At 45.3% G+C, this 25,652-nt stretch overlaps 1 protein-coding gene across 1 annotated transcript in view; it reads right to left on the reverse strand.

Moving 5' to 3' along the window:
- Nucleotides 1-1,306: 1,306 nt before the first annotated feature.
- CARS2 (cysteinyl-tRNA synthetase 2, mitochondrial) overlaps nt 1,307-25,652 on the reverse strand; it is a 37,495-nt gene continuing 13,149 nt past the window's right edge. The window contains 9 exon segments of the mRNA XM_040584530.1: nt 1,307-1,471; nt 4,408-4,545; nt 4,547-4,669; nt 7,832-7,930; nt 9,916-10,039; nt 12,067-12,205; nt 17,231-17,297; nt 20,039-20,106; nt 24,327-24,460. Of these exon segments, the coding sequence (XP_040440464.1) occupies nt 1,397-1,471; nt 4,408-4,545; nt 4,547-4,669; nt 7,832-7,930; nt 9,916-10,039; nt 12,067-12,205; nt 17,231-17,297; nt 20,039-20,106; nt 24,327-24,460 (967 nt within the window). The 3' untranslated portion in view covers nt 1,307-1,396.

A 25,652-nucleotide genomic window follows, 5' to 3' on the forward strand; every position in this document is an offset into this window, starting at 1 on the left:
AGATGCGTCAAACGCCTTTGCATTTCTCAGCAGGCAAAGGCTCGTGCCTTAAGGCACGGAGGTATCAGCCAGGCTCCATCATCCGCTTGGGCCCTCCTGTCTTTGCACCCTTGGGCGCTGGCGAGCTCCGAGAGGGATCCTGCTCGGAGGGAGACGCCGTTCACAGGCCACATCCAGGCCAAACGGCCTCACCTGGGACCGCTCTTTGTAGGGGTGGAGACGACAGTAATTTTCCATCCTGGCCACGATCTGCTGCAATTTTTCGAAACACCAGTGACAGCGGTACTGCGCCACTCGGATTCAGATAAGGAACGTCCCAAGGGGACATTAGGATTCAGATGAGGAATGTGTCTGTATGGTCAGTGGCGTTTCCCACCTCAGCCAGGCAAGAATCACAAAGCGATGCTTAACCACCCAACTCATGACACGGAGGCTGAGGCATAATGGGGATTTTCCCGAGATCAGAGTGGCCTGGGGGGGGTGGGGGTGGGGGGTGTCAAGACATACCACCAAACACCCCTCTTACTTTTGTTCTTTATCGTAAATTGTTTTAAAGAAAGTACACCAGTAGGTAAGTACAAGCCCCATATAAACTCAGCCACTAGAACCCCAGCTGCCTCATGTGTAAGGCGGGCCTCTCTGCATCTGCCCACAGCCACACCACCCAGGGATGATTTTTTTTTTTTTTTTTAACACAAACATTGCAAAAGAAAAAAGGTAACTGAACAAATAATAACTAAACATACTACCTTTATCTTCCCAATTCTGATGGAGAGATACTGAGCATGCTGCAATCCCAGTGCAGGGGAAATCTCAGTGCACAAACTGACAAGACACCCAGGCTCACAGATAACTAACTGCACACCATGACACCAGGCTTAAAGATGTCACAGGACCACACCAACAACACCGCAACAAGGAAATACTTCAAGGCTAGAAGTGTCAGCTCCTTCTACATCTGACAGGAGCACAAGTGTTTAAACCACTGGGCATAAACCTAAGTGTTTTCACCCTCAAAGACAGGCTTAAATTCTTGCCTCTGTCTTCACTGTGTTACACATTGCAGGGCCAGCTCAGCAAAACGGGGGGCAAGGGGAGATCACGTAGCAGTCGGGGCTGGGGCGCTGCCTGCATTAGAATATACTGGGGCCCGTGTCAGACAACACAGCTGCTTGCACACTGCCATGTATTCTGGATGCTTCCACCACCTGCGCTGCATACACACCTGCTGCGAGTCCTGTATTTACTTACCTAGTAGTAGCATCAACAGTTTTGCTCAGATTATATACTACATCTTTGTTAGCCATTCTGTTCCAAAGATTTTATTTGGAAAGTACTAGTATTTACAACTGTGGCCAAAGCAGCTGAAATAAAAAACAAGTCCAAGGATGAAGGATCAGCTTTTTTTCTCAGTCTGCTGCTCTTCTTGGCCTCCTTCCACAATTTCCCAGGTTGAGACAGCAGCTCTGTCCTGTAAGAAGCAAGCGGGTCAGTCCCAGCAGGCTGGATCACAAAGGGATCGTACACATGCAGCTATTTGGAGGTGCAGGTTTTTAACCAAGCTTAATACAGCAAAGCTATGCGTCCCGTTTGGTAAAAGAGGTGGCAATGCCATCTCACAGGAATGCCATTGTTACCAATGATGCTCAAAGTTGTACACCAAACTCAGGTAATTCTCCCCAGTTAAGACACAAAAAAATCCACAATAGAGATGTGATCTCTTCAGTGTGGGATGCTGCAGCAGTGTGTAGGCTCTCTCATACAAGTAACTTCTGATAAACTCCGACAATCACATTTTCTTGTTTAAATGACTCATGTACATGGAAAACTGCTGCTCTTATGGCCAATACATGAGAATACACTACCTAACATTTGATCTTCTGAATTTTAGGATAGTAGCCTGTTGCTGTAAATACCTGTAATGCAATACTGTCATATTTTTGAAAGAGGATATTACAGTCAAACTGAACATTTCTGACTATTAAGGCCTGGCTGTCTGACTGCAATAGTTGAAAACAGAAGTTAATCTGCATATTGAAACATGACAGTGTTACATGAGTTCTGTCTCATGAGAGAGGCTGCAATACAATGTGGAATTTTCTTTACATGAAAATGAAAACTGTTTCTGATGTGTAATTACCCAATTACTACATTTCACTTAGTAGCACAGATTAGCCTGCATTTCAAGCACGCTCTAACAACATGAAAAGACTGGTGGCTGTTTTAATCAATCTGTTACAAGTTCCGTAACTTCAGACAAACAGAACATTGTCTACATTGACCAGCATGGAAAAGAAAACAGTGTACAGAAATAGCAAGTTTATAAGCTGAAGGAGAAATTACCCTTTCTACAAAGCTGATTGTTATGGGACTTAAGTTACTAGCATACTCTTAAATTGCTATTCGCATCCTGGAGCGGCCAGCCCCTCCCTGAAGGGGTCCCTAGTCTGCACTGGGTGGAGGTGAGGCTTGTCTGCTTCATCTGTTGTACTGCTTTTCCTCCTGCACATGGACTTGAGAAGTTGCTGGCTGACTTCAGCCCCGTGCAACAGAAGGAGAGCTTATCAACAGATGCATTACTGCATGTGTATCATGTGCCTTATAAAAGTTTCATGGAAATCAGAGGCTGGGTAGAAAAAGAGAGAAATTACTTCCTCAAGCACTTAGTAGGTGAGCAGGACACAGCTGCTAGGTGCTGTGCTACCACGGCATTTTTGGCAATAGCCAAGCCAAGGTGGCCAACTGACCCAGCCAAGCAGACTCATGCTGAGCACAAGTGTGGCAAGAGCTCTGCTTTGGGCAGGACCACGTCTTGTCCATCATGTGCTCCAGCGAGCCTGCGTGAGGAACCGCAAAGCTGCATCACCTGGTTTTCAGGACTCTTCTGGGACTTGCAAAGGCAACCTTCACAGCACACCTTCAGATACTTTCACCGTATCAGCAAAAAAAGCAGAGTTCAGCTTTGGACACAAGCTGTGTGCATGCTTCATCTTCAGGAGCAAACTACTCTGGGACAAGCAGGAGACAGATTATGCTAAGCTTCAGGTTATTAAAAAAATTAAATAAACGGAATGGGCTGAATCCTTGCTAAGGCAAATTTCTACAAGGTTATTAAATGTCCATAAATTCCTTTAAAAACAAACGAAAACAAATCTGCAAGAAGGTGGAGGCGGGGCTGTGGAGGTTTTGCCAAATAGATCAAAAGGGAGAGACTTGTCCAAGACACTGTCTCAGTGCAGTTATTAGGATTTGCAAACTTTCTTGACAGGTAAGTGGAGCAAGGATTTAGCTTGTTTATAAACAAGTTAAGGAAGCAGATGTTCCAACTTCCCACAGCCTTCCTTTGCTTCCACAGCTGTAGCTCACCACCACTGTGCTTTGGCCCTCCCCCCAGTTTGTACCAGCACACTCGCTTTCATCTGAGATCATGGGACAGCTGACCATGCCTTGTATTTGTTCTTAATAGGTGTGCTGACAAATGACACGTCTCATGTTCAGCAATGAAAGAGGACGTATGCTGTCACTCCCTGATGTCACTGTGGTTTATATCCTCCCACTGGTAAAACAATGTAAGGAGACCGTGCAAGGCTCAGTTCCCACGCCAGGGAAAAATTGAGCAGCATGAACTGGAGGGAGGAAGAAAGATGCTGGAGGGAAAAGGGAGGATTATTTTTCACATAAGGAACAACACTGACCCAACAGGGGCTGGAGCAGAGGTGGGAAGGGTACTGAAGCAAGAGGAACTGGAAGAAGCAGCACCTGTTAGAGAAGTAATATAGCACCTTGAGACCAGGAGGGGACAGTAAGCCAATGAAGGGATTTCTCCTGAGCCACCACTGGAGTAATGGAAAAGAACACTGGCATCAGGTACAGGCTAAAAGTAGAAAGTAGGCTGGAGAGAGGAGTGGTACAGGAATCAAAGTACTTATGGCTCAGGAACAGTTGGGAACGGAGCTGCTGGAGACAGAGGAGGCTTTCTGGTGAGGACTTTTTTGGTGGGGGAATGTGGAGAGGGGTAGAGGGAAGGCATTATTTAAGTCATCTCAGTTTACTTTCCAGTTCTTCTGCAGTCTTTTTAAAGATTGCACGCATTACTCATAACCTTTCCTTCCGGACTGAATCTGAGCAGCTTGGGGATTTCTGAGTATTACAGGATTCTCAGTGCGCATATAGGACACCCTTAACTGCAGAAGCAGGTACAGCTTGCACGGAGACACAAGGCTGAGGGAAAGCAGAAGAGAAGGCTAGCAGTACAACCAGGCAGGGGCTCAGCTCCCACCTCCTGCTACTGCAGTCATACAGGGGCCGGCTGCAACACCGAAAGCTGCTGCAGGGGCACAAAGGGCAAAAACAAATGTTGTCTTAAAAACTATCGGTCTCACCAAGAGGGTTATTACTGTCTTCTACCTTTATGTGGATTCCAAAGGCAGCAAGGTCTCCACGCAGACTGTCACAAGCCTCCAGGAGCGGTTTTCTCTCCTGCATTAACTGCTGCCTCTTTTCCTTCTGTTCCTGTTCCGGCCCTTTGGCTGCCGTGGCCCCCCCCCGACGGCACGGTGCCTGCTGCTTCTGGCAGAGCGAGTGCGTAATGACGGACCTTTGCGCGGAACTTTACAAGCTCATCCATGACATTAGAGAGCACAGCAGAGTTGTCTCCTCCCAAAGCCACCTGGAAATCAAACAGGTTTCTTTACAAACATCTGCGAATGATTTTTAAATCAAGCCCAACTCAGTAGCACGCACCGAGGCCTCATCACCTCTCTTCACTGTGCATCTGCCATATATTGGTACAATTAAAATGCCACAATCTCACTAATGCCAGACAAAAAGTTACAGTAGAGTCATACTTGGAAGTAGTTCAGCATATTCCTGTGCAGGAAAGCCTCTACCTTGGAGCAGAGAGCTCTCACGTGACCATAACATGCTGCATAATCCAACTGTGGAACGCATCGCCACAGGAAACCTCCAAGATGCCAGAAGCGTGCATAAATTAAAAAGGGATTAGACAAATTAATGGAAGAAAGGCCTGGCAACAGCCATGCGACACAGCAAGGGAAGCCCAGCCCCCAGCTCAGACGGCCCCTCGGCTGCAAAGGTCAGCAGAGCCAGAGAGCAAACCAGCCCCTTACTCGGCCTTTGAGCTCCAGACCTTCAGGAAACACAAAACCAGGAGCACGTACTCTGGCTTTAAGTCTCTAGATTACCCTTTCTCCTTGCACCTACCTCCCCTATTGCTAAGACACAAGAGGGGGAGCAGACAACGGAGCACTGAAACGTAAAGCACAGCGAGGCCAGGGGGTGAAGCTGCCGGCAGTGATGCCTGGCTGGGAGCAGAAGGGCAGCTGAGTAATTACAGCCAGAAGGGATTGTATTTAGACACTGACCAGCAGGATGGAAATGACAGGGAGTAGTTTCAGAGGCCGTTGACTGCAGCAAACAAGGAGGAGGAGAAGGAGGTGAGGGGGAAGCTATCAAAGATAGAGTGAGGTACAAGATGCTCTCCATAATCATAAAAGGTAGACAAGTCCCCAGAATTTCAAAGCATGTAAATGTATTAAAGAGGAAGTTACGAGATTGAAGAAAGTAACAAATCTAAGCAGCCGAAATGCTCCACTGTAACCTGGGGCAGGTAAAAGAGCAGGATAAATGCTCACATACAGAATGGGGAGCAATGACAAACGATGAGGGGAGCAGGAAACACTTCTACAAACACCACTGCCAACGTTCAAACCAGGCACCCGCTCAGGACACAAGGCAAGGTCCTCCAGAAGGAGGGGCAGCTTTAGGAGATGAACCAGCAGATTTCCATGTAAAACACTGTGTAGCCTCTCAGGGCTGATCTCCAGTTTCTTCTCCTGAAGTGCCAACCAATCCAAAGAGCTCATAAGAATTTTTATATGGAAATCTGGCCCTTGCCTACCCCACAGATGATCACCTGTTTGCCCCCAGCTGCACCCACAATACAGCATACCTCAGCAGAGCAGAAGCCCTCACCTTTTGCTCCCCAGCTCTGCAACGGGCACGATGGTTTCCACCCACTGTGTTTTCAGCCAGATTCACCTTACCTGCCTGTGGCTGTCCAGGCTCCTTCCCTTGCCACCACAGAGACAGACACAGGCAGTCTTAATTTTACAACCGCCAGACCGTCCCTTGGTGGTGCCTCTCTCCACCTACTTCTGCACCGCTGCAAAGCACAGGCAGCCACATTAGACTGTAAGGCTAATTAGCCGAGATGAATCCCACCCTAAGAGCAAGACAGGCCCACAGGCTATATGCAAATACTCAAATGAATTGGGCCCCAACGCCACTCCTTGCAGCCTCTGTTAATGCCACTCCTTGCAGCCTCTGTATTAACGCAGCACAGTGGCAGCCAGGCCAGCTAGCCCCCTCCCAGCAGCCCGCATGCTGGGACCTGTGGTGGTCGGGGACTGCTCCCAGCAAGCTGCATGCCCGGGATCACCTGGCTAAGGGGCAAGAAAGGTTGGATGCTGAGCTGTTGCGGCTGGTCTCAAGGTCAGAGAACAACCCGTGCACCATTTAATTTACTAGCTTACGGCAGCCCACGGACCCTTCTGATGAAGGCTTTGATTGATTCATTTACTGGAAGCTGAAAGAGCAGAGGGACAGAGAAGAGTCTGATGTGCTGCTCCTTCCTTCCTGCCTACCTTGCACCATCTTCTGCTGACCCTGCCATCCCAGAGAAAGCAGCACAGCATACAAAGAAGAAAAGCATTCACACACTTGTTTCAGCAAAAAATGTAGGTGCAGCAGGCACCTGCATACAGACAGCCCGGAATCTAGAGAAATGACTTTGCCATCCAACTTACAGATGTGTTTAGTACACCGCTAAAAATTAACGGGACAAACCACACATTATGAGGAGTAACACACAACCAATTCACACCCAAACGCTGTTTTGAAAGAAACTGTGGAAAAATACACAAAGAGGCAAAGTAAATAAATGCATTTATTGCTATACTGCCTGACTTTCAAAGGATGAATAATGTTATTTACATTTTCTTATCCTCTTCTCCTCCTCCTCTCCAAAAGGAATTTTTGAAGAACAGTTTTTCTAAAGGAAGTTTTCAACTTCTTGGCATTCGGCTCCAGATTTTGTGCAGGAGAGAAGCACAGAGCAGCCTGCTAGTCTCTTAACACCTTGTGTCATTTTAAATGCTCCCCTTCCATACATCGGGATATCACTTCCATATTTATCACTCTCTTCCCTGTGCAGTGCTTTGAGATTTTCTCTCCTTTTCTTCCCCCCTCACCATTTCTACCTTTCCAAGTACCAGAGGATATGTAAAGCATTTCCGATGATGGCCCAACTCCCCACCACTGCCTGCCCCTCCCCGCACCCTGCCACAGCTCAAGGCAGAGCAGCCCCTTTCCCCGCACCATGGCTTTCTGCAGAAAGAAGACCTGTGCAGGGAGATCACAACTGCAAATATTTGTACAGCTATCAAGGTCAGCCTGGGTGCAACCATCAGAAAGAAGAGGAAGAGCCAGGGGAAAGCCAGACAGATAACAAGACCAACTTAAAGACCTCCAATGCTATCTTCTCGTTGTTTCATTCCTCAGACTTTCATTTCCACAGCATAATTGCTTCAGAAGTCACATGGGTGCACCTCCAAGAACAAGAAAGCCCACACTTTGTTCCACCTGCTTACATGTTCTCTTAAGACATCACCGCAGAAACTGCAAGCGGTGCAGAAAGGTTTACTAAAACCATAAATAACTGTTACATCTGATGCTTTCGGAAAGCCTTCTATAAACCAAAACACTGGTGCTGCTACCATATACTAGTACACATAGAAGACATGTTTCGTACCTGTCTTTCTCCAAAGGACATCCCAAGGGCATTAAAAAAGCCTTCTATATAGGAAATAATGCTTCCATACACAACAGAGCTTCTAGGAGATCCAGCATCCTGTTTGAAAAACACTCAAAAGAGATTGTCCAGTCAATACACATTACAGAACTCAGAATCTCTCTGTAGCTTAGTCCACAAGGGAAAACTATGACTAATTATTATGGATCTACCCCCACCAGTAAACACCTGCCCAGAGGGAACTTTTACAGAGATCTAAAACCACCTCACAACACAAAGGCAAAAGACTTAAGTAAATGGGGGAGGGGAAGAAATTATTACCAGCATACACAGTGAGAAGAGATGCGTGAAGCTGCCATGCATTACATGCGCGCAGTAAATTAGACCTAAAAATAACACTTCTGGGCGTGAAAGAGCCGTGTGTATGAAAACAAAATAAAAGAACAAAATCCCAGCTTCAAGGGCAACTATAAAATAAGTGATTTAAAAAAAAAAAACCCTCAAATTCTTTTTTGAATGCCTTATTGATTTAAGCAACGTGAAGGCTGCTTTGAGATAGCTTATGGTGTTTTTGTCATGTTCTGTTGCTGGTGCTACTGGAACAGCATTTTTTAGAACACATTTCTTTCTTTCCTCCGTATTTATTTATTTCACACACAAAAAAACAAAAATCAAGGTGAAATAATAGACCAAGAAGCAATTTAAGGAACTAATCCTTGCCTAAAAAAAAAAAAAAAAAAAAAAAAAGACAACATACACAACTGGATTAGCAACTGGTAGTGGATGCTATCCAGCATCTCCATTAGGGCCTGAGATAAGCCATAAGTTAAAATTTGCAAAAGATCTGAACCAGAAGGAGCCGAAGTGGACCACCAGCTGAAAGAAACAGGAACATGTCAACTAAGTTAAGAATGACAAGACAGTTGAAGAGAGGAATAAGTAGTTATATTTATGTGCATTTACTCACAGTTAAGGAGAAAAACTACACGCAGTCAGTACGAAGTAACGCTCAGACAGCTGGGCTGCACCCAGAAAAGCTCCACCACCGCAACCAGAAATCTGAGTCAGCCACCCCACAAATACCCCAGCGAATTCTCAACAAAGCCACTGACAGAAGGAACTCGGGGGAAACAAGCAACGACTGGCAAAATGAGGCTGCTTGTATTTAGAAGCAATAACGCTGTTACAGATCCCTGCTGCAAACTGGTTCGGGTCAGGGATTCAGCGAGAGTCATTTTGTAAAGGTAAGGCTAAGGACAGAATTTAAAACCAGCACCAAAACAGGACCAGAAGGCGGCAGAATTTCTCAACCAACAGGTTAATTCTTTCTTAAAGTCAGTTATCGCTATTTATTTTACAGCGCAAACATGGTGGTCATGATGACATCGGCAATCAAGAAGCACAGCAACAAGCCAGAGCCGCTCGCCTCGAGCGAGAAAAGAAGCCATTAGTAAAAGGAGGCCCCAAAGTGCTCCAGCCTGTGCTTCCTGCTCGGGTCTGGTCCTTACCAGACGCCTCTTTTGTGTCAGCATCAAGAGATCTTAACAGGGTCTCAATCTGCCAAAAGCCATCTGAAGACAGACTCACGCAGGCAGGCTGAGGCCGCAGTTATAATTTGCCAGCAGCAGAAGCCATTTAGTCCCCAAAGCTGAACTCACCACCGTGACTGCCCCGTGCACCTGGGGCTGCCTGCCAAAGCCCCCGCAGCGACCAACCGCCCCCCACTTCCCAATTTAGGTTGATTTCTGTGCATACGTATTAAGCAAAGAAGCAGGGTAAGAACATAAAGCCAGCACTAAAATCAGCAGCATGCCACAACAGCTTCAGGACTTTCAAAAATCTTTAGGTATAAATAATATAGAGCAGCAGGAAAGAAACATCCTTTGGACACAACGAAGCACAAAACAATAGCCACACACAATTCCTGTGATGTGATCAGGACAAATGGGCACTATTAAGGTCAACAATTTATGGAGCTTTGTTTCTGCTGGTTTCTTATGTGAACAATAAACTAATCTGTCTGCATTAAACGGTAGGACAGTGGACAGCTGTCATTTTCTGATCTCTGTATCCTAATGGGTTACCTTAGTAACAGCCTTAAGCTGTCTGTTGCCATGGTGAATGAGGTCCATAATTGCTGCAACAGCCCTGGAGGTGTCAAAGTCATCGGCAAACGCAGCCTTCACGGTTACTTTTGTGTTGGCTAGCCTTCAAGAAGAAAAGGTAACATTTAAGATAAGACAAACAAGATGCCAGCAGTGCGCTGAATTCATCAGCTATTCAGCCAGAGGGAGTCATCGAAAGGACACTGTCATTTCCTTCCTAGCTATCCTGTGATGGGCGATGCTACACTGATCAGGGAGAACACATCTTTCAGCTGCCAAGGGAGAAACTCGACACTTGTCAAAATCCAAAGTGCTACAACCATTCAATAAATACATGGTTAATCACAGGAGCCAACAACAGCTGAGCATGGTTTGCCTTAATAATTTAAAAACAGATGAAAATAAGGTTGCTGTTAAGCACATTTAAGATTTTGCTAAGTCCTCCTTTTTTTTTTTTTTTCCCCCAGCAGCCTGTTTTTCACACTAAGGGCATGCTTCTCGTCCAAAGCCACATCACAAGCATCACTCCAGTGTCTGGCAAGAGAGCTGACTCGGGGTCGGCCAGGGGTCCCGATGGCAGGATGTGGCTCGGAAGAGGGCACCGCTTCCTTATCTCCCAGCTAAACCCAATCATAGCTCTCGAACTCCACTCAGCTTGGCCCAGATGGAAAGGTCTGGTAGAAACACCTCCGTAACAGTGCCAAAAGCCAGTAGGCAACCAGCACTCACCGCTGCAGAACCAGTGCCACTGGCTGCAGCTGCTTTGAGCAGCAGAATGAGGACAGCAGCAGGAGTAAATGGTGAGCTGCAAACATCTGCTGGCAGTGCACTCTTGTACGCAGCCAGGCGAACTGGACCTTGATTGCACTGACCCAAGGATGCCATTTCATGATAAAGCTCCAGAAGCAGGGTTACCTGGGGAGCCTCAAGTACCTCTGCGGCTCTCCTGAACACCATTTTGCCCGTTTCACCTGTTTCTGAGTGTTTTTGCCTGGAATGCCTGCCTCCCCTCAGACACCACGTGGCTGCTGCCATAATTCATTCCTCCCAACACTCTTTCCTGAAAGCTTCCCCCTCTCCACCGAGCATCTACCACTCTCCTAATTAAGAGCTCTGTTTCATTTTGCTTGTTCTTACATCTACTGACAAGCAAGTTGTGCCCTCCCACATGTCCCCCACTGACAATCCATTTTAACTTCCCCACACACCTCACATTTCAGCCTTATCTCTCGCCAGCAGGTCTCCTGCACCCTCCTGCTGAAGGACTTGCTTTTGCCAAATACCACAACTAGTTAGTTCAACTCCACTTCCCTGTAACACCTTCCAGCACACCCCTTGCAAGCCTTGGCGCAGCTGCAAGCCAACAGCGAGGTGCAGCACCACGTCTACAGCACAGGGCCGCTCCCCTCCGATCGTAGGTCCCAGAGCTGCTTGTATGCACGTTTCTTTATGGTGCTCAACACCCCTCCGACCCCGACCCCAGGACACTGCGCTCATCCCCTCAGATTTGCACCCAACACACCACACGTCTCTCTCCTGGAAGATGATCTGGTTTTCCTAAGGGACTCCAAAGAAGATTCTCCTCATCACTGTCAGGGTCACAACAACTGTAGTTTCTTCTTTCCCTGCGACTTCTCTGCCCTTGGCCAGTTTCTCAGTAACCCCTTCTCTCCTCTGCTGCACACCACAGCGCCAGCCAGGTTTATTACAAGCTCACGTGCCTAAGGGGTATTACTTTCCAGTTGTGCTCTTTCTTCTTCAGTCACTAATGGACAGTTCCACTTATAAACCAGGTAGCATCACAACTGCAGTCATAGCTTTGCCTTCTACATCACTCAGGAGGGGCGAAAATGCCTGTCTTAGGACAGGCACACTAGGTAAATAACACCGATTTTAAAAATACAATGAACTAAGTATAGCAGACTACAAGGAAAAGCAGCTGGCTAGAAAAAAAAAAAAAGATTAAAAAAGCTGCCTTTGGTGAGGGCTGGCAGGGAACACTGCTTCTCAGTCCTCCTCATCCTGCTTCTTAAACAGAGCTCAGAACACCACATTGTTCACCCCTCTGAGCCCATCAGCAAGCTACTGCTCACATAATCACAATCTTTAAGATACAGGAGGTGCACTTACCTTTCCCACAGTATGTCTTCTCTAACAGGGTCACATACCAGCTGTCCTTTTATATAAGCATTTGCATCTCTAATAAATGATGAGATTGCCTGATGAAGGTGCTTTGCATCTTCCATGCTCTCGTCACTAAATTCTACTGCTAAGAAAAAAAAATTACCAGGGCATTATGATAGAGAGGATGTTGTCTGTCATACGTAGGAACAATATTCTGAGACGCAGTCATTCCAGGAAGTTTGTTGTTATTTGTCATAGCAAATTTTCCTTACAATTAATCACACATTTAATTAAAAACTCCATTATTCATGTGTACTAGGTGAATTACATCAATATAAAGACAATCACTACATGTGACAAAGTATAACCTACCGGAAAGATGTCAAACTGATTAAAAAAAGCATCTGGAAGCTGACCAAAGCAATAGTTACTGGACTTCAATATTTTTTTCTTCTTCATTATTGAATCTCTCTGTGAAGTTATTACTCCAAAGCATTTGGACTGGATGTATGTCTAAGCGTTCCCCCAGATTTAAGTTGGCAAGACATACCTTTGATCTCACCCCTAATTTTGCTTCTATTCCAATTTATGTAGACACGATCTGCATTTGGAGACCTCCAAAGAGACCTAACCCTCACTACTGACTCTACGCTGAATACAGGCACTTATGGCTAAAGGGCTGCTCCACCAACATCTAAAATAACTAGACAGACCTGAGACTGTGCAGTCTAGATTTTTCACTAGATATACAATTCCCTCATGATATCAAGCTGATCACATTAATTTTCAATAGCAACTATTAGAGAAAATACAAACTGCTTAAATTCATAAGGGCACGTCTGGGATGGGATTCATCACACCCAACTTACACACTTACATCTAAGTCCCTGGAAAGAAAGATAAAATCTTAAGGTAAATGATTCATTGCATACTAAACAGAGCTCTGCTTTATGATGAGATCTGCTATACCTTAACCCTACAGTGCTTCTCTTCTGCTGACCAAGCAGACATGAGTCCCCGCCACTAACATGGCATCCAGGTACAGAGACACGTTCACTGCATTCAGCAGGACTAGCTTCAGCAGGCGATTGTGCTTCAGGGACTATCAGCCTCCACTTCTGCTAGCTTAGGGTTGAGCAGGCTCCTCTCACCTTGCCTACACCCTCAGAAGTGCAGGTGCTGGACTGGCCTCCTATCACTTTTACTGCAAGCTGCCATCAGCAAGAGGCATTTTTGTTGTTGTTTGTGCAGCAACATGCAATTTTCCATAAAAGAGCACTCAGACCCCACACAAGACAGCTCACCTGACTTTGGTGGAAGTTGTGTCCACCAAGGACAGGCCCAAGTTTAAATGCGATCCTTCCCACACTATCACACCAGAGCTGATCACCTATATCAAAGTGCCGTTTGCAGCCCGTGCAGTATTGCTTCAACACTTTACACCTGACCTCCGCACTAAGGTACATCCAAACTACAGTTTACAGCGCATTCCTAATCTCATCAGCACTGAGCATCACCTGCAGTTCCCACAGCAATCTCACACCTCTGCTTCTGCACATATTACAATAGACTGCTTTGTGCAATGACCCAACGCTGCCCAGACACAGGCTCCTTAGAGCAGTTTGAGCAAGAGGACAGAGCTAAGAGGGCAGAAGCAGCCAGATGTGAGACCTGATCCCGGTTCCATTAGCCTAAATCCCAGAGAAGCCTAATTGGTTAAACAGACTTTCTGTAGGATTTACCCCAGTATAACTAAGGCATAAGCCTGGACCCACATTTGTCAGATTTTCCACTTGTGTGTAATTAAAAATCTGCATTACTGCCTCATTAACACTGGTTTTACAACAAGCTTTACCCAGCTTTTAAAGAGACAAATGTACAGACTTTTAGAAAACTGAGATATTGAAAGAGATCATTTATATCCACTAAGATTACTCAACTGATTACCCTGGTTACAGGAACTCTGTAAGGAATATGTGATGAAAGTTTATCCCGATGCAGCCTGCTCTGATTAAAGCCATTCTTCTTCCTCGATTCATGGCATTTTTCTAAACCACCGCCTGCAGGCACTGCAAACCCCGCTGCGTGGGCACAGGCAAGCCCGGCTCTATAAACCTTTATCACACTCCCTGCTCCTTCCCTCCTCCACCACCGAGGGCATCATCGCTACATCATCAAAATTACAAAATGCATGTTTATTAGCACAACAAGAAACTGAAGACCACAGGGACCAAAATGTTACAGTTCACTGAGGTTCGCAGAAAATCACTGGAGCAGTTCTGGTGACCAGGAGAGCATTTCTGGGGACAGAACCCTGCTGCCTGCAGCAGGCTCCCAACCCCTTCACCTAATTGCATAAAACAAAGCCTGACAAGATGCAAGAGGAAAGGCAGTGCCCCACCACGGGGTCCAAGAGGGCTTCAGAGATGGCACCTCTCCTTTTCAGATGCAGCCAGAAGCAGCCTGGCAGGCACGCTGGTAGCGGGGCACCACGCCACTGCCTGTGGAACCTAGGGAAGATCTTTTTCCAGCAGCCCCAGGTGGGTTGAAGGGTGGTGAATCAGGCCAAGGGGACAGCCAGAGGCATCGGCCAAAGGAGGCAGCCTGGATCACCACCACTGCCCCCAGAGCTCAGCTTAACCCCGAGCTGCTCCACTCCACCAGCCTAAGCAGGCAGAGGGCGATGGAGCAAAGGAACCCCCTGCTGAGACACGCTCCAGAAGAAGGGTGATGTCCTGCATCAAAGCCTCTTCCCTCTGACTTTTCTCCTCCTCCTCACAAGGCATGCAGCTTTATCCTCCCTGCAAAAAATGACTGCCATGGGAGGGGGGCCCCCCACTCCCACGAAACACATACACCTGCCTGCACGCACCCCTCCAGCCCTTGCCCTTCCCTAGCTGTGGCAGTTTGGAGGGTCCCACTTTTTTTTTATGGTCGCCCAGACCACACAAAAGGCCAATTCCAAGCCCAAGATCCATGTAAACCACAGCGCCATTCCCAACTGCCAGGCACTGCCCTCATCTGCATGCCTACGAAGATCTTTTACGGGCTGGATCCAACAAGCGCGGTAACACCACTCGAGCCCCCAGACCTGGATTTTAGCAATTACAAAAGGCTCTCCTTCCCCAGCAGGGATGGCAGGAGCCATCGCCAACAGGTTAGGCTACAAAAACATCTCTGGGAACAAACAGAAGGTGCTTGGGTTCTCACTTCAAATACTTAGGAAGTAGACAGCAAGACAAAAAGGAGTGTGGTAAACTTATTTTTAGACCAAAGTGAATTGATGGCAAGGGACAAACTGACAGGCTGCATAGTAAATACCTGGCTCAGCAGAGACTGACTCTGGCTCTTTATCAGGCAGTGAAGAGCTGCACCCTACATCATAAGGCAGAGGCGGTAAGTGCAGCGGACCTCTGAGCAATCCTTCTGTGCCACTTGAGTTACTGGCACTGTACTCTGACATAACACCACCATATCCTTTCAAAGCCACCTATATTTGCATAGGTAGCCCTCTGCTTTTAATCACAGGAAGGTGTTTAACCTAGAAGTAAGGCAAAAAAAAAAAAAAAAAAAAAAAAAGGGTCACGTCTGTCTCACAGAGGTTCAAATGCAGCCAGTTGTCATGCAGCAGCAGAGAGGACCAGCCTGCAACCCTCTGCTGCAGGGCTCCAGTGCTACTGCTTGCTCTAAGGCAGGCTTAGAAACTGCCAGGCTTTTGGCTTTTGTTTACAGGACAAACATATACGACAGCGTTGTAGGTATTAGCTTTTTTTCCTCTTTTGTGGTATATACACGTTTGTTCAAGACTCCCAAGTGCCCCAGCTGCAGCCGGGGAGCCACTTATGTGTGCACAATGTATTTCATCTCTTGACAGAGACCTAGAGGAAACAGCCAGGCATGCCACTGTCCTGCAGCATCGCCCCAAAGCAGCCAGGCATGCCACCATCCCGCTGCCTCAGCCTGCGGTGACAGTGCTCCCCGATGACTGCCCCCACTCCTGCTCCAAACAGCAGCTTGTTCTGCAGCGAGCCTCCCACCTGGACGTGCTCCTCCCTTACTACCAACGTGGAGGTCAGCAGTTAACAACCAGCAGTCTCTTTACTATCCCATGCTTTGAAATACTCCAGAGACACATGGCATGCCCGATGTCCTCAGCTGCCTTAGGAGAGGCAAGCTCCACCAGGAAAATCAGACGAGTGGCTCCTGTGAGCAGCTACAGGCGTTAACACGCAAAAAAGACTTTTCAGCACAAAGGCCGCACATCTATAAAGGTTTGCAGCTCGCTGCACACCGATGGACCACAGCAAAGCCACAGAGCTTTAACGACGCCAGCTCTCCCAGGCACGCTACTAGAGGCGCTTTACCCAAGGCGGCTAGAGACCTGCTGAAATAACGCAGCAGGTGCTGTCCCACACTCCACCGTTCCCTTACCGCGTCAGGACAGGCAACGAGCCAGATGACCCAGCAGTGGTTAGGGAACTACCATCTGCTTTTGGCAGGCCCCAATAAACTGGTAAAAACACCATCCGTACAAAAATCTCTTCCAGTTCAAAGTAGCATCTGCCTGCTGGAAACACCATGGTGTGGACTGGGAAGCTGATAGAATCTCCCACACCTCTTCCCACCAGCAGTGCTTGTCAGGGTAAGACGATCGTTAGGTTATCAAGTGCTGGTGTGAGTTGCACTGCACTACAGAAATGCTTGAACACTCAGTAACTCCACGGGACAAAAAATGGTAACACAGCAGGGAGATAAAAAAAGTTATTAGCAAGCCCTTGTCATACCCTGTGGGAATATAAGGCAAAGCTCTGCCTAGATATATCTCAAAAAACCAGCTGATCGTGACTGAAATACAAGGGACTGCAACAGATGCAAATCAGAGATGGAGGTAATTCATTAACTGAAAGTGCAATTAACTGAGAGTTGCAATTAACCGCGGCTCAGGAAGGTATTTAGACAAATGGTTATGTGCTGTGCTCAGTAAAGATGCTTTTCAAAATGAGAGCCGAAGAGCAGCCCCACAGAGCACTGCCAACCCTTCCTCCTGCCGGAGGGGAACTGCAAAGCACCACAGGGAGAGCTCGCTCCGCCACGCACCTCTGCATCGCCAGCCTGGGAAGCACGGGTGGAAAGCCACGCGCCTCTCATCCAATAAGGGTGTTTTCCTTACCTGAGCTGTATCTGCTGCGCAAACAAAACATCCTGAATTGATCCGATGAAAATTTCTTCAGGAAATCCTAAACTCCACCCACAAAAAAACAGCTTCAGCATTTTATCAAACAATTTCTTCAAGAGTTGTTCCACCCCCTTACACTAGTTTCACAACATATTTCAGACAAACTAACGTGACAACCCATCTTTGTAGTTTAAGATAGGCATAAACTGTAACACTGGTTTAAAGCCTAAACTAAATATAATTAATTCCATGTAAGACAGATGTGCATACATATATGCAAGAATAAATATACACACAATGTCAAACATAAGACAGTGAAAAGTACTTTGCAGTTATAATCAAACATACACTGTATAACAACCTTTGCAAAAAAAACAAACTGAAATTGCCAGACTGAGACTGGGATACAATCTTGCAGGGAAGGACAGCTTCTAAGTTTTGTAAACTTTATGGAAAAAAAAAAAAAAAAAGATTTCTTGAAAAAGAAGGTAAGTGTACTTTTTCTGCACAACTAAAATATGAAGGAAAACAGGGAATAAACAAAAATAACTTTATTTCAGTATTGCTAGAATTTATCTGTGTTGTATGCAACCTCATTAATTTCACCCTCATGTTTATATAGCTTTACAAATAATTTACTATAGTAACCAGTAAATTATTACCATTACTACAAGCATAATTAATTTATACTAATAATATAAAGAACTTGCTTGGCAGGTACACTGATAAAACATTCAATCACTTCCAACTCCACCCTCAACAAGGCTGGACACTGTGGCAGACTAACCAAACACTGCATTCCTGCCTGTTTGGGTTTTTTTATTATTTTTATTTGCAGATTGGTGATGATAAATTTGTACCACTGAAGTGACCGAAACAGAAAAATCATAAGGAGAGGTCAGTACAATTGAGACAATTTGGAAAGTGTCCTTTGCTTAAAGATGCGCATTTTGAAATTTAGCTTCTTCTACCAGACTAAAGCAGCCTGAACGCTGCAGGTAGCAAAGCATCAGCAATGTGCGGTCTTTCAAGTGAAAGCAGAAACTGAGGCAATAACAGCAAGCTAAAAATCAAGAAATAGACAGTGATACTGTTTGTTTTGGTGGGTGGGTTTTTTTGGATTTTGAGGGTTTGGGGCAGGGGTGTGTGTGTGTTGTTTTGTTTTTTAAATAAACTCTGTTACACTGAGTGTACCCAAAGTGCCCAGAAGCTTTGCACTAATAAATAGAAGTAGAACAACATGAGTAAAGTACGGAAATAAATTCAAATCTGGAAAAGGACCATATGAACTAGAAAAACCAATTTTGCATTTCATTAAAAATGGAGTACAGAGAAAGTATGACAGCTCTTTCAAAGCAGGTTGCTCAGCTGTGCGTTACCCCAACGTGCTCGATTTTGGGGGTCAGAATTAATAGCTGTTTAAAAAAAAAATAATCAGAGAAGAGGACAAGGGGGAGGGAAAACAGGGCAGCTGGATGTGGAGGGTGCGGGGCAGCTGTGCCCAGGTGACAGCCTGGAATGCAGGCAGCCAGCAGCAGGACCAAGGGCAGGTCCCGGACAGGTCTCCCCTCTTTTGCAACAGGCATAAAGACTTCGACACAGAGCTTAACTTTCCAAGATGCAGGAAGGCTGCACAGGAAGAAAATTTATTTCACTGGACTGAAAAATCGCTTACAGGGAAGGATTAATACTTGCTAGCTGTATCTAAGGGCAGAAATTAAAAGTGGAGACCGCAAGGGAAGAGAGACGGACTTGAAGTTTTTGTTTTCTCAACACAAATAAGTCCCACTGCAGACATGAAGGGGAGCATTTTTATATGTTACTTTTAACTGCCTGCATTGCACTCATGGCCATTTCTCCACCCTGTCCACAACATCTGCTGAGACTCCGGAAATTTCCATGAAAATTGTGAGTGACGGGTAATTTTCCTGGGGGAGACAAGGCTTAGCTGTACCCAGACAACATCAGGAGAATTAAGAATAAAGCGGCTCATATTGAACTCCTTTTTAAAGGGATTTTAATCAAGTCTTCTGTGAGGGCAAAGGGGAACATATGTGCTGAAACAGCCTCTCAAGCTTTGTCTAAAGGATGGAAATTACCCACTTCTAGCAATAGGCGTCAGCCACCTCGGGAGCCACCCTTGCGCCAAGCACAGCTGTATTGCACAGACCCGGCAGAGAAACCCTGCTCTAGGCTACACCAAAAACTTTGAGACATGGTAAAACAGGACAGATTCACATGGCTCGTAGCTACCAAAAGAAAAAGCCCTCTGGGCATCAGCAAGGTCACTGTATAAAAATAAAGGAGAATACGAGCAAGCACCGGCATAGTGCAGTTGCAGGACGTCCAACAGCTTCCCGACAAAACGCTGACACTTTGTCCCATCTCACCCAAAGCAGAACAAGGGAAAATATCAGCTCTTTTCTAAGTTCCAAAAGCATATACACTATTAAGAGCAGGCGGACAAGAACCCATCACTATCGAACAGAGTAATTTAGGTTGGAAAAGACACTTGAGATCAAGTCCAGCCATAAACCTATAATGCAGAAGTCTGGGCACAAACGTTGCTCCTACAAACACTCTCAGGTCAGCAAGATCCACGACATAAGCAAACACTGAGTCTGAATGGGTTTCCTACATCCAGATCCACAGTAACAGGTACACCAGCACTACAGAAACATTCCACTTCAGGTCTTCCACCGCAGCATAAGCACATGCTCCAAAGTTTTTGAGAAAAGAGAGCTGTGATTAATGTTTACATGTTACAAATATACATTGCTTCAATTCATAGGAAGAGATTACCTTAATTGATACGTAGTTTTTTAATGATTTGGACATTTTTTCTTGACTTCCTTTAACATGCAAATGACCTAGAACAAAAAAACACAACAAAACCAACACACAATCAGGGTAAATGAGCACACTTCTGAACGCAAAGCAAATTAGAGACTGCACTGAGACACTGGAAACGCTGCAGGCAGCATACGCTGTGATGGGCACACACCAACCATTTCAATGCAACATGTAGCATTGTTCAACAGCTTTGCCTGCAGTCCTGCACACCTCTCAATTCTCAACTTTCACTGGGTGAATTAAGACACAGGAAAATAAAACGTTTTTTTAAAAATATCCAACAAAACACCACCACCACGAGCAGAAACATTGATAAGGAGAAAACAAGAAGTCTTCCTGCTCAGAATTGACAATAGTCTGGTAAAAACAAGCAAGCAAATACTTTGTCTTCACAGAAAAGTGCCTTATCTGTTACTCTTGACTTTTCAGCAATATTTTAAGACCTTTAAAAGATCTTCCGGTGATCTCACATCACAACATTCTTGAAACTCAAACAATTTTCTGTACTTACTACTTGCTGGTGGTGGCTGCTACACTTTTTTTAACTCCAGGTTTATTATGCTGGTTCAAAACACCTTTACGTGTAAAATTAATTTTCAGCACCTTCCCTATTTTCTCCCCCCTTCTTTTTCTCAGTCTTCAAAAGCCTGGAGGGAGGGATTCAGCTATGACGCCCAATTTGAATTAGCTTATTTTAAAATGCAGTCTCTGAGCATTACTAGAGCTTTCAATAGCCACGCTGACTGTTGTTCTGCAGGGCTGTGGTATAGGAAAAAGGCAGTGAGCATCTCCATTGCATTTAGGAGAGTATGCAGAGCTCAGCTTCGTGACTGAAATTTCTGTCAAAGCAAGACAGAAGATGGGCAACCTCAGGCTGCACGCTCCAGAGCTTCATCTGTGCCAGCCACAGCACCACTGATGGAAAACAATTATTCACAGCACTGGAAAGATGCTGAACACTTAGCCAATGAAAGACTACTCAGCTTCATTTCAGAGATGTTAAAAGCCTTGATTGGCTTCTCCTAATAGAAGGAGCAATCCTGTAAGTTACCAAGCACCCACAACTAATGCAATTTTCAGGCACTTCATGACGTGCAGGATCCAGCACTCCATTGTACTCAGAGGCAGACTGTTAAGCATGAACTCCTCTTACTCTGTACTACCACATCAGCGCTCAGCATTCTCTCAGGTTTGGCAGTCCAGCATTACCAGTGCCTCAGAGCGCTCTGCAAGGACAGCATATGATCAGGCTTCTGCTTTTACAGGTGGTGGCAGAGGTGGCATTTCTTGTTCAGCAGCCCAAGCAGCTGTCTGAATTTTGTGCTACTCTCCGTACAGTGCTGCTTTTGCAGCCTTGCCTGGAACCTCCTCTCTTCCGCAAGCAGATAAAATCCCCATTACACTCATCTGGATAGAAAAGCAACATGCTCAGACCCAGCAAATGGACATGAAAAGCATCTGGTTTCACTTCTTAACTATTTCTAACAATGAGGCAAAGCAGTGGGAATTCTCTGTAAGAAGGCTACCTCCACTCCTACCCCATCCACCTGGAAATTTACGCTTGCACAATACACACTATGGAGAGTAGGATAGAATCAAGAGATCCGTGCATACATAAACGGCTACCGCAGAAGTCCATGATCAAACAAAAAATCTCATTTTCATCGTATTTGTCCTGAGTGCTAGCAGGTGAGGCCATTTTCACCACTGCATCATTAAACTTGGGGCCCTCAATAAGAACACTCAGGCTGTCAGAAGCACTGGACAACTGCAGCTCTTGCAACAAGTAAAACCCACAAACTTCTCCTGGAAGGAGGGGAAGAGCAAGGGTATAATTACTTTTTTTTTTTTTTCTTTTGCAAAGGTGCCTAAATATTGACTGACTTAACTTTAGGCAGCCAAACTTAAAATAGTTTGATTGTGTTTTCCTAATAAGGTACAGGTAACATTGGAATTTGAAATAATATTCTTCTTCAAGAGTTTCAGCACTTAGAACGATTTCATTAAAGAACCACAAAATATAAGGATTTTCACAACTTCGGCTTGGCGCTCTTCCCAGAGTACAAGTAGTCTAAAAATAAAGTCCTTATAAGAAGATTTATCCCCAGTGCAGGGATTTTCTTCCTCTAATGGGGATTGCTCCTCCAATTCTGAGCCTGCTAAAATTCTGAAGTCTGTTTCCAGAATAAATTGTTTCTGAACCCGATTCATTTGCCCTAAATAATTCATACTATCATCCTCCAGCAAAGTTTTCTGACTTAATGAATGTAATCTGTCAGCTCCTAGAGAACCTCAGTGTATAAATTGCCCTTGGAATTAAGTTCGAGGGTGTTTTTTCCCCCCAAGACAAATTTACTCCTCTTTAGTTAGTTTCAAAGAATATTTCTCCTACAGTATCAATTCCAAGCTTGGAAAGTCAGATTCACTAGCATTCAGCAGAAAGCTCCACCTGGCAGAAACCAGTGCATCTCTTTGGAAGTGCAAACAGTTTTCCAGCACTTCAGGAGCAAAGCATACCCTGGAGCATGCACCGCCCTCTGGACAATTGCTATTGATTTACAACAGGCTCTACACTGGGAATTGGAACTAGAGTTCAATATTCATTCCATACAGTACAAATATACGTAAAAAAGGAAGCTCAAGTAATTCACAGAGCGTACCACAGGCTTAACTCTGCAGGTCTTAGAGAAGCACTCCAAGAGCTCAGCAAGACACCTTGCACAAAGTACTGTTCAGCAAAAGAGACTGCAGATTGGAACCTGACTTTCCACTGACTTCAGCTGACCATCCAGAACCACCATGAGTGCAGCAAGAAGAACAAACTTCACCAAAGCACTGTCATGTAAAGGCAGCAAGGAGCAGTTCTACCTGATGCCAGGCAGTATTGTATGCTGAAGACCAAGTGAGTAAAAGACACTTTCATAGAGTTCAGTCAGGCATGGGCAGTGACTTCACTTCTGGGGAAAGAGAAACAAGGTCTCCAACAGCCATGAGCTACACCAATACCAAGTCACTCATACTCCATAGAAAAGCAGAGACACACTGAATTTGGTCAAAGCACTACAGACGATTAAGGGACCATAGTGGCAAGACTCAGTATCTCCACTTTTCTACAGAGCTGAGGGGCAAGTGACTTGGTCTTTATGTAGCTCAGAGATTTCAAAGATCTTCTTAGCTCTACCCACCAGCAACCTCATTGGCCACACCTCACCGGAGTAGACCAAAGCATCTGACACACTTGGTCTTCAGCATGAATCTTGTTTCTCATAGCCATTACTAGGCATAATGCTACTGGTGGATAAAAAAAGCTTCCCAGAAGAATTTAAATAGTTAGAAGGATACAAATTGCACACCTAGAATGTCCAGTGGGTGGCTGCTGCAGCAGAGCATCTGCCTTGCAATGCTTCCCCCACACTTCAAACCATACAAACATTCCAGCTCAGATATTTCTCTGCGGGATCACAACTTTGTGAGCTTTGTCAGTTCATGTATCTTAGCATTCTCTCCATTCTTCTTTCCAGTACTACAGACATCATTATTAAAAGCCTTTCACCTATTTACAGACACAGGCTACGTTATGCACTTTTGCACGCTACTGAAAAATAATTTTTAAGCCCACAAGCAACTGGTGCCTGGAGATGTTGGAAAACAAAGACTGATTTATTCTGCTCCCAATGTTTTTAAAGCATTACAATCAGCTATCTGCCCACCTGCCACCTCTATTCCTCGCCATCAGATACTGCAGGTTCTGGTTCTAAGACAGCAGGAACTTCTGGGTTTTAGAACTACATAAACACATACAGAAAGTATCAATTATTTTCATCTTCTTCCTGAAGGACTGTTACAGCTAAAATACAATTTAGAAAAGATCACAAAGGGTACCCTCAAATTCTGAGGAAACTCAAATGAAAGGGAATGAGATTGTACAGGAAAAACTCTTCTTCCCACATTTTTAAGTCAGATGTAAACACTGTACATGGACAATGCACATACAGTTATTAGTTGGAGACTTCCCTAGGTGAAACTCAGGGCTTTATCACTGTAACTGCTTTTATTAATAAAGGCATTAATTCTACATTTTCAAGATTCATTCTCATTTATGCTTCTTCATTTAGTGAGGACAGGAACTTGGGTCACTGTAGTAGAGTATCTGTTTTCATACCCCAGAAATGCTAAATCTTAAAATCCGAACCGTTACATTTGTACAGGCCTCTTGGGTGATTAGTATTTTACTTACCAGAATGCAGAAAGTAATTCCCCCATTGCTCACACTGATGATACACCTCGCACTGTGCAATTTCATTTTCATGATGAGGAAATGCAAGATCTATTCCACCAGTATGGATGTCCAGCTGCTTTCCAAACACTGCACTGTAACAATATTTTCCTGGTCGGTAAGTAGAATACTACAAAAGGTTTTTACAAAAAGAAATGCAGAAAAGAATAAGACAAAAGAACATAAATTTAAGCGTACAATTTAATGACTGCAGTTTTAAAACAAGACTTTACAATGATCTTGGATACCAAAACTGCAGAAGAACTTGGATGGACAGGACCAATATCTGCCCGCAAAATTCTCCTCAGCAGGAGCAATTATTTTTTCTAACTTAAAGAATGGCAAGCAGGATGTCTCCTTGCCTTGTTCTGCTATAGTTTCAGAATCAGACAGCCACCTTCATCTGCGAAGTTAAAAACTTCAAAGCGATGAACATTTCTGTAAATTTGGTATTATTTTTCTTTACCTCGTACCTTTTCTGTAAGAGTTCAGGCAATGACTGTAGGCAGTCATGATAGAAAACGCTTAGTCTTACACTGTTATAATGTCAAAAGAAAGCATCAATGCCTCTGATCTCCCAAGGCCACTCCTCTCAGCCCAACACCACTGCTGCACCAGTGCAGGTCACCCACGGGCTTGCGTGGCACAGGTCTCTCTGCAAACACTGGTGGCTGGAAGCGAGGTATTCACGTGGCAGTGGGACCGACCTAGATGCTCTCTTGTTAAACACCAGGAGTCAAGGCTGCTACACTATCCACTGTTCCAGCCAGTCCCTGCTAGGCCACATTGGGCAAAATGAAGTCATTAACTTGCCCATCTGATAAACCGAGAACACAGGGAGGTAAATCAACGCTAAGTGCCCAGAAACCGGGGACACTCAAGGTGGGGAAGATACAAGGTCTACACAAGTAGAAGACAAAAGGCAAGGCCCACACATGCATGCACGCGTGTGTAAACATAGATACACACAGTCATCCCATATGTCATGTTGATAAGTTACTCCTGGTTGTTGGCTAGGTACTAATACTTCTGTCCCTTTTTGGGACAAAACACCCTGGCTCATGATGGCTCTGCAGAAGCTGTTGGGGCACAGGAAGAAAAGAAAACAAGGAGAGAAGACAGAATAAAGACCAGCTGTTGGCATTTCCCAAGCTCATGCTCCTCTGCTTCCTCCTGTCTGCTCCAAAATCAGCTTAAGCACAGATCTTCCCAGGAATGGCCCTGGCTCATGCCTTCCCTTGTGACATCTACAGAGGAGCACTAGCCACTTGCTGTCTCCTCCAGCAT

Source organism: Falco naumanni, chromosome 2 (genome assembly GCF_017639655.2).
Source record: "Falco naumanni isolate bFalNau1 chromosome 2, bFalNau1.pat, whole genome shotgun sequence".
Lineage (NCBI taxonomy): Eukaryota > Metazoa > Chordata > Aves > Falconiformes > Falconidae > Falco > Falco naumanni.